Genomic DNA, 9,555 nt, shown 5'->3' with positions numbered 1-9,555 from the left:
AAGTTGTCCGTGCGATGTTGTTTTCGAGGCGGGGATCGCGGGACACAGTGCAGTGTGGGCGCTGATCGTGGGCACAGCGTCAGAACACAGTAGCCGGTAATCCCCGCCGTGCCCTGTCCTAGCCGGTATGGCGCTGATGCGACCTCGGGTCCCGTCGGCCATTCTGTGGCGTCGAGCCATCGTCCGGCTGAGATTGTGGGAGTGGTTGAAGTATTAATGAGACATGACGCGCTGTCAGGAGGGTCAGTCGAGATGGGGGGCGACGAGCTGCGGACGAACCGGCCTCGAGCGACACGGAGAATGAGGCCTCGCGCGAGACGGAGATCGAACTCCTTGCCGAGGCCTTCTGCGAGAGGCCTCGCGCGATACGGAGAATGCACCCCCTGCCGAGGCCTTCCGTGGAGAGCCTCATGCGAGGCGGAGATCGTGTTCCCTGCCGAGGCCTCCCATGGGGAGCCTCGCGCGAGGCGGAGATTGCGTCAGGACGCCGAGACCTGCGTGAGGCTCGAGGCGAAGCGGAGGGCCTGGTGGGCTCGGACGTGGCGGGTGAGAGGTCCACGGCTTACCTTCTAGCTTTGTTTTTTTTATGGGACTTTAGCGACCCCTTTAATGTTCGCTCGGGGTACCCCGTTCCAAGGTACCCGACAACATGGCACACGTTTCTGACAGATCCACTTATCAGAAAGAAAGGTGTTCCCAGCTGCAAGGGGCAGAACAGGTTCCAATTCCTATCCTTGTTTTCAAATAAAAGGTACATGAGATGTGAGAAACGTAAATTTTACTGAAGGATAACAACACTTTTTTTTACATGTCATCGTTTTCCTTTTTTACTTTGAAACAAAAGAAGAAATAATTCATGGTTCTTGCAAAATATTTCTCTGGCATTTTGCATATGCAGCGCACTGGGCACTTGCTCTTAACCACTCAAGTTGAATATTACAAAATCAAATTACAGCTCCTAACTCCAGGTATTAACTAGCAAATATCAACTAGTTTCTGACATAAAACAGTTATATTCCTCTTAAATTTGCAAATATCAACTATTAACTCCGCTTATATATAACGTTTAGGACAAGCTAATTAGTTAAAAATGAATTAACTAGCTTGTCCTATAAATGTCATATATTTAAAAACGGAGGGAGTACAAAGTTATGGGGAAAAAACAAAGCAGTTGATTATGGGTGACCCTGATGACTATCGCATGTCAACATGATAATTCATTATCATCTTGCTTGCCAATCAAGGAGTACCAGTAACATGTCAGCAAAAAAAATCTAAATCAGTTTGAAGTCACCCGGCTTCGAATAGGAGGGGGGTTAGCTCTAGGAGTGCAGAGCAGAGAATCCAAGATAACTTCAGGAGTTAGGACAAACACAGGTGACAGGACCGCACTACTGATGCCTTTATGTTAAAACGCTGGGAACAAAAACAGATATATAAAGCCTTCAAGTTGAAATCTAAGATGTTTCCTGGAGTTGGTAAGAGCAAAACACAGAAATTATATAAGCACAGAATGTGACACTATCTTAATTGTTGCAGGTAGAAAATTAATAGTGAGCCATAACCAACAACCCATGTTGTCTGTTGTCAGAAGCACATTAGATGATAGCGATTTTCAGGAAATAGGAAGCATTCATACCAGCAAACAAGTAGTAAGCCCAATCATTCTGCAGTGCATCAAGATACATCTATAGAAAATAATACTGAAACTGCATTGACGTTCACTGACAAAGAAAAGAAACAGAAAATGGTGGGAAAGACATGCTACCAATGTAGTGTTCAAACCTGACAGACTAAAGGAGTACAAAAGGTGAACACTAGAATGCTTCAAAAGGAAGCCTCTACTGCTACCCAAATCAAGCAACCATAATTAAGAATATCTGAACAAGTGTACTGGTACCAGAACATTCTGTTTCATGGATATTGTGACCAATCTCACAAGCTCTGAGTGGCAACCAACCCTTCTTCCTTGGTCCCTAGTACCTAATAATGTTTGGTAAGCATATAAGTTAGCAGTAAAATAGTACAGTGTCTCATGGTTTAACAAAGGATTGGATAATTGGTTGAGCAAAATCTTAGTATAATGCTAAATATTGTCACAAAACAGCATTTCATAATTCACATATAATGTAATAACTTGCAGATGACGTTACAACTCAGTTGTCCAACTATCATATAGAACAATTGCAATGCTATGGTACCCCTTCCATAAGGAAAATAACAAAAAAGATTAGTTGATAATAATTCATGAATGAACACATAGAAGTGTGAAATCATCATACTAACTTACTAAGTTACTTACCACATCACTAACTGTGAAGCCTATGTTAACCATTATAAACAAGCAGATGGAGAAAACATTCTTCGCAACTGAATACTAGTACTGCTTATTTGCACAAATAGACACATTTATGTGCATTCCACCAATAGCTTCAACTGATCTTATTGCCTGTAATCTCACATTTGTAGCTTAAATTAATGTCAGCAGAAGCATCTGCCAGCATAAAGCTCATCTCCAAAACCCTAATTGTTGAGATTTGCAAACATAGGAATGGCTGTATTTTTTAGGGTTTTCTCCTAATATTGCTGCCATCTTGCGGTATATTAAAGGTGAGGCAACATTATGTTGTATCGCGGGAGCCAAAGGGCTCCGAAGCATATGGACATAATTGTTTTGCTCACGGTCCCTGGTTGTGGTTAGGGTTTGTTGGTGAATCCTTTTTGTAACTTCTTTGTCCCTATAGGGGTTGTACGAGTCATCTGGAGTCTAGACTCCTTTCTTCTTCTTAATATAACGATGCGTAGTTCTCCCGTGTGTTCGAGAAAAAGAAAAAATGTTGAGATTTGAGAAGTTTGCTATTAATAATAGCAGTTCTTAAATTCCCAGTTCTGTGTTTTTATACTATCGTATCCCATCCCCTACCAAAATGCAATTAGAAGGAAAAACTACAGTGTATATGGAAACAACTACAATTGCGTCCTATGCAATTCAAATGAAGAAACTGCTTTTCATCTCTTCTTTTAGTTAGGCCTGTACATGCTGGTTTAACCGGTTTCTGGATAAAAACCAACCCAATCCACAAGCGACGCTCAGTTCACGGTTTGGAACCCGTGGGTAACACGGGTTCCACGGTCTGATACACTGCCCATGGTGTTCTTCTCCGCTGTCTTGCCTGCACCAAATGCCAGGCCGAGCTCGCCGAGGGTGAGACGCTACGGCCACAGGCTCCACACTCGTCTACCTCGATGCTTGGCTTCGGTGTCTGCCTCTCCTGCAGCGCCGGCATCGTCGCCGGAGGACCCGCGCAACAGCATCAGTCCCGCCGCCGCAGCATCACTGTTGCTGCCAGGCCACTGCCGCCGGGGCCGTAGCGCTCTCATCGTGGCTGCGCTCGTCGCCTCCAAGATCCTTGACTGCGTGCTTGGCCCCAACCACTACCTCGTCCACACCCTCGCCACCATGTGCGGCAAGCTCCCGACAAACACATCAAGGTGAACGGGTTAGATGGTCGCAAACCGTATCCAGACCAAGCCGTACAGGCCTTTGGATATGGTTTTGCTTGGGTTGGTTTGTGGGTTGGTCCAGGTTGAAGCCGGACCATGTGTACAGGGCTATTTTTAGTGTCAGATGCTGGACTTCACTTGGTATATCTTGGGATCACTCCTTGGAGTTCTTCTCTATGATGATAAAGGCATGAACAGACTTTTAACTTCCTTTCTTCATGGAAGTATTCACTATTGCAGCCTGGCACATTTAGAAGCAAAGAAATGGCTTCATTTTTCAGAACAACAGGCCTACCTTCCAATCATGGAGAAAAGCTTTTGTGGATGAAACTAACCTTCAGCTTCACAGGGTCAACCACACTCTCAGATCTTCAGTTCATTTATGGCTAAGCTTGATTAACTAGCTCTTGTGCTCTTTTTTCTCACTCTTGGCTGCCTGTTGCATGCCGTCTATTCTACTTTTCATCTATACAGGTTTTGTCTTCCTTTCTGTAACTCCTTTTATCTTCATTCTTTTTTAATAAAATGCATAGTAGGGGCTACTGTATTTCCCCTCAAAAATGCAATTAGAAAAGAGTGCAGGTGAGTTTCTTAGATTAATATAAATGGTATATTGGCAACAGAAACTTCGATACCAGTACAAGTAGATTTCGATATGTTACCATGCTTTTGTGTCTGCTATTATACCTACTTCAGCACTAGATTTCAATGTTTCTTTTCAGATAGAAGTATATCTGCTTATAATGGACATGCAGTATTCAACCATATCAGTGTCTAATGTTGACTTAAATTGTTGAGATGCAGGTAGGAAACTTAGACCTCATAAAACTGACCTAGTGAACAACAGATCCATAAAAGACGGCCTCTGCAGGACCAGTCATGTAAACATGATTGTCATCCTCCCTCCACTCAATTTCCAATGGCCCGCCAGGCAAATCAACTACACATTTCTGTTTCATGATAAAAAGATAAAAGATTAAGGTATAACATAAACTATAAACTATAGTGAATATGAGTGAAATGCCAAAACAGCAAACACACAGAAAGGAAAGAAAGGCAAACCCGCTCAGCTCGACCCTCAAGAACAGCTGCAACAACCACTGCACAAGCACCAGTACCACAGGCAAGAGTTGCTCCTACAGTCAAACCATAAAGTTCATTTTGCATATCCACTCCAAATGACGAATGCATAAATATAAAAAGAGGCATCACTTAAAGTCAAATATATATTATAGCCGTTTGCATTATGGAGTTACAAATTACAGTGTGGTACTGATGACATATTGATACCTAGACCAAAAATGTGAGTAAAATTCGAACATATAGATGCAGGAGGCAACAAAAGAGAAGAGATTCTAACATTCAAGCAATGACATGCTACAGTTAAAGGAGGTTAAGGTAAGATTAATCATACCGGCACCACGCTCCCAGACTCGCATTTTGAGGTGTGAGCGAGACAAAACCTGTACGAATTCTGCAAAAAGAAAGTCACTTAAATAAAATACAAATACAAGGATGTATCTATAGAAGCAGAAGAAATTAAGAGTTGCCTTTTTTTGACAAGGAAATTAAGAGTTACCTGTGTTTGTGCGAGCAGGAAACATTTCATGATGCTCAAATTTAGGCCCAATTTCGCTAAGTTTTAAATCGTCAACCTGCAACACCTGCAGGAGTACAGTCAATACTAGAATCTATGTTTGCAATATATAGTTACGTGGACACCCTTGGTTAGACTGATAAAAGTACAATTCATCATGCACATAGTTCAACTAGCATAGAACTCTATTCACTTGTGTCCTAATTAACAACTGACGCTTTGCCAACAACAGCATCCACAATAACAACAGGCAGGGGTTTATGGTTGCTACTTGCTCTGTTATTATCTGAACAAATGGACCACAACAAATAGACAATAGCAAAACCATACTGATTACTGAAGCATCTTTACAAAAACTCTGTCTATCTCCCAAAGTATTGCAATATAATCCTGCCACGCATTTTTCACAAGCAAAAACAACAGGTTGTGGTGATCATGAACAAAATGGATCACAGAGGTCACTGGTTTCAACAATTAGCAAGTTTCAAATCTGAAATTTTGATGTACAAAATGTAACAAAGAATGTTGAACCAACAACTCAAGATTCAGTTGTTTCAACTAAGACTTTATATCCCCATAGATGGATCCAAAAACTGTGAAGCTTTGAAAAGAAGCAAGTTGACATGAATAGAATGCGAATTTGCAAGCTGACTACCTTTAACTCCTTTGCACCAAATGTGACACAGTGAGGGTTGCCCATGCTAACACATGTGACATGCCATGTTAAGCCCTCAACTGCCAATTCGGCTTGGACAACAGCTTTGTTCTTGGTAGCTAGCAGTTTTGTGGGGATGTCTGGTCCAGAAAGGATGGGCTCGCCCATATCAACCTTTACCTGAAAACAAGATATGTGTATAAAATTCTATATGAGGTATAACTTAAAGATTGGAGAGTGTTGGCTGGCTTTGTCACACAGGTGTGTATCACCACACCCCTCAGTCGCACACGCACACACACTGGAGGTTGGAGAAGAGGCACGCACACGCACGCACGCGCCCGCACACACGCGAGTTGGAGGGACTCAATACTATTATCCAATTCAGTACCCCTTATTTGTAACATAGTTCTTCAGCTATAGTGGTATATAATATCACATTAAGAACAAACTGCAGAAGAGTGCAAGACGAAAATCAGTTGCACACGGGGGAACAAACCTTACCAGACAACTAGCAATCAAAGAAAAGGCATTAGAGCATCTCCATGAGTCTTCTTAAACTCACTCTCTAAATCCTCATCTGGAGAGCCATTTGAATAAAAATCGCTCTCTATACCTTTCCACTCTCCAACAGTTTCTCTATATCTTGTGTCCATTCTAGAGAGCTCTCCATTTTTGGCTAGCAAGAAATCAGGAAAAGAGGATGGCAGTATTTAGAGATCTAATTAAAGAAGCGGTTGGAGGGCATTTTTTCACCAAAATCTCTATTCCTAACAATACGAAAGAATATAAAGAAACTCTTGGAGTTGCTCTTACCTTTGCTCATGACCAAGCAACATAGCTAGCAAGGCATGATTATAGTCTTCTAGAATTAAAGAGGGACTACCATAATTAGATTTCAAAATGCCTACAAGGAAAACATTTACCTGCCCATCACTTTGTATTTCAGGAATGATCTTTCCAGCACCAGTATGAATAGTGAAGCTGAAATGTTTAAAGAACTAATTTCAGGGTCCATAACAAAAAATGATGCATCCACATATTATCATAGTTCTAGCATTATTGTATCTCAATAATTAACTATATTAATATTAGACTCAGATTCAACAACAATTACACAATTACTACTCTGCCTAAGTTGTTCAACATAGCTGGTCCCAACTCCCAAGCTCCCAAGCCTGGGTAAAGGAGAAGCGATGTGATAGGCTTGGCAAGCCCACGTAAAAACTCAACCACTCTTTATGAAGATGAAAACCGAAAGAAGCCCAAAAAGAAATATTAGACTCAGATTCCCCTCAAAACCATATCAGGCGAAGAATAACACGAGACTCGAGTGTAATTTCTGTATATTTCATTTAATTGTTTTACAGTGATGCTGCAATGCATTACCTATTTGTCCCCTGCAGATTTTCAATCTCGGCTATAAACCGAGCAAAGCAACGGACTCCATTACCGCACATCTGAAAACCAAAAAAGAAATAATGGATCAGCATTTAGTGTATGAGAACAATTCAGATTAACAAACTGTATTGAACATTTTCTGATTGTCCATAACCTGGAGATAAAGAAAAGGAAAAAACATAGTGGGACATTTATATCTACTTTTCCTTTACTCTACTTGATAGTTAGCAGTGCCATAAAAAAAGGAACATATCTATATGGTCCATTTGTTTAGGATTGGAAACATGATGACACTTCAATTGTTTAACAGCCAGAACATATCTGATCATATAATAAGCATTTGTTTAGGATTGGAAACATGATGACACTTCAATTGTTTAACAGCCATTCAAGACACAAAACTTACAGATCAGAATTTAATAAAACATAGCCCCAGTCCATGTTAGAAAGTGAGACATGTATGGTATACAGACTATACATCTGGTATGCTTGTGAAATAGTGAATATAATGAAGATACACCAAGTGACCTAAAATACTCTGATGATGCTTTAGATTGGTAGATGTCCCGATATACACTAACTGGTACTCTGGTAGCTAGGCAAATTATAAGAGCTCAAGCTAGCAAGTTGATTTGAAGGCTGAAGTCTGCATCTACAAGAATTTGAAGAACCTCACAACTACACATCTACATTTCCCCTCCTTTTGCATTAAAAAGCTCACATGATAAACCTGCACCGACTTGGCAGCAGAGACTGACCCTCGACTACCATCACACTATGCATAGCTTAGCACAATTTGGTGGCGGAGAAGAATGACTACCAATAAGAACTACGACAGCCTCAAATATAGCATTTACGACCGTGCTGTAGAATTCAGTATTGTGACGAAATGGTGGAGACACACGCACCTCTGGCTCGCTGCCGTCAGAGTTGAAGATCCTCATGGTGTAGTCAGCACCATTGACCCCCGGCATGACGAAGATGACGCCGTCGGCGCCAATGCCGAAGTTTCGGTCGCACAGCTTCGCGGCCTGCTCCGGCGTCACCTTCGGCACCGACGAGTCCCTGTTGTCCACCTACGAATCGAAACAGGAATCAGCAAACAAAACCGAAGTATCGTCAACAGCAGAGCATTCGAAAAGTCAAAACAGCACGGATTGCACGAATCCTCAACGGCGGTTCACCCCCCAAATGAACACCTCACGGCGCGGGCGGAATAGCTGAAGAGAGTTGGGAAACGGAAACGGGCGCACCATGATGAAGTCGTTGCCGAGGCCCTGGTACTTGACGAAATGGAGAGCGCGCTCGGACTCGCGGCGCTCGAGGAACGAGGCGGCGGCGCCGGACCTGGGGGCGGACACGGCCATCGAGGCGGCGGCGCGGCGTGGGGCGGCGGGGACCCCGCGTAGCGGAAGGCGCACGCGGCCGCGGGATGGAGCGGTAGGGCTGGGGACGGCGACGGAGACCGCGGCGAAGGCTGTGGCGGCGGCGGGGGACATGGCCTAGAGCGGGTGCGGGACAACGGGAGCGCCGCGCGTGGGGTTCGGGGGAGGGAGGAGGTCCCTGCCGCGGTCGCTGTCCGGGTAATTTTACGCGGACCCTAACGGTCAATGACTCAATGGAGAATTGGAGATGGGTCCGCGGAGCGTATGGCCCACTGTCATTGACGCTGAGTTCGAAAGAAAGGGGCAGGGTCCCTGCGCAGCGGATGAAAATGTTTTGTCTGACCGATGACTGGTATAATGTCCTTGGTAACGCAGCGAATTTATCTGGAGACGTATATAAAAATAATCAATGATTTTTTTTCATAGTTTAACTTTTACATAATATTTTTGAGCATGTATATAATCCGGAAAACTAAGAAGTCATAGTAAAGTTGTTTTCTCACATAACCATTTAAATTATATTATGTCTAAGTCCTTAATCATGACTTGGAGATCTTCAGGAAAATTGTCAAAACATTCGTTTGCATGGCTCTTAAGAATGTCCTCTAAAAATTCCATCCTCAGTAAACTTGATAACTGTGCAGGTAGATATAATAAGTTAAGTTATTAATTTTGTATGCAATGTACAGAATATAGTTAGAGAATATATGCTTACAGTATTGATTGGTGGTAATCTTACATCATCTCGTGACTTCATGAAATGCTTTGCCACGCCCGTAGGGAATGAGCATGACAGTGTATAGATAATCTTGATGGGAGAATTTGGGTTAGCTTGATTTCAAAAATGAACGCAAGTGCTATTTACAGCTCATAAAGGAGTTCATGTTAGTAGATCTGTGGAATACTGAACAAATTTCAGGCCAACATCGACCGCATATATTGTAGCCACAGAACTATATTAAGTAACATTATACAACACACATACTTGTTTGATCTCCTTTTAGAGAGAAAAC

The 9,555-nt window shown here is 42.6% G+C and overlaps 1 protein-coding gene across 1 annotated transcript; it reads right to left on the bottom strand.

Annotated features, from left to right (window-relative positions):
• Positions 1-1,612: 1,612 nt before the first annotated feature.
• LOC136533025 (diaminopimelate epimerase, chloroplastic) lies at positions 1,613-8,726 on the bottom strand. The gene is made up of 10 exons (XM_066525596.1): positions 8,411-8,726; positions 8,066-8,233; positions 7,146-7,216; positions 6,683-6,740; positions 5,757-5,936; positions 5,084-5,168; positions 4,919-4,978; positions 4,567-4,640; positions 4,338-4,454; positions 1,613-1,983 (listed from the first exon to the last, which is right to left on the bottom strand). The coding sequence occupies exons 1-9, from the start codon at positions 8,654-8,656 to the stop codon at positions 4,338-4,340; spliced, it is 1,059 nt and encodes a 352-aa protein (XP_066381693.1). The 5' UTR covers positions 8,657-8,726; the 3' UTR covers positions 1,613-1,983.
• Positions 8,727-9,555: the final 829 nt, after the last annotated feature.

This window comes from Miscanthus floridulus, unplaced genomic scaffold (genome assembly GCF_019320115.1).
Source record: "Miscanthus floridulus cultivar M001 unplaced genomic scaffold, ASM1932011v1 fs_773_1_2, whole genome shotgun sequence".
NCBI lineage: Eukaryota > Viridiplantae > Streptophyta > Magnoliopsida > Poales > Poaceae > Miscanthus > Miscanthus floridulus.
Note: the sequence above shows the minus strand (reverse complement) of the source record. Positions and strands in the feature narration are given on the sequence as shown.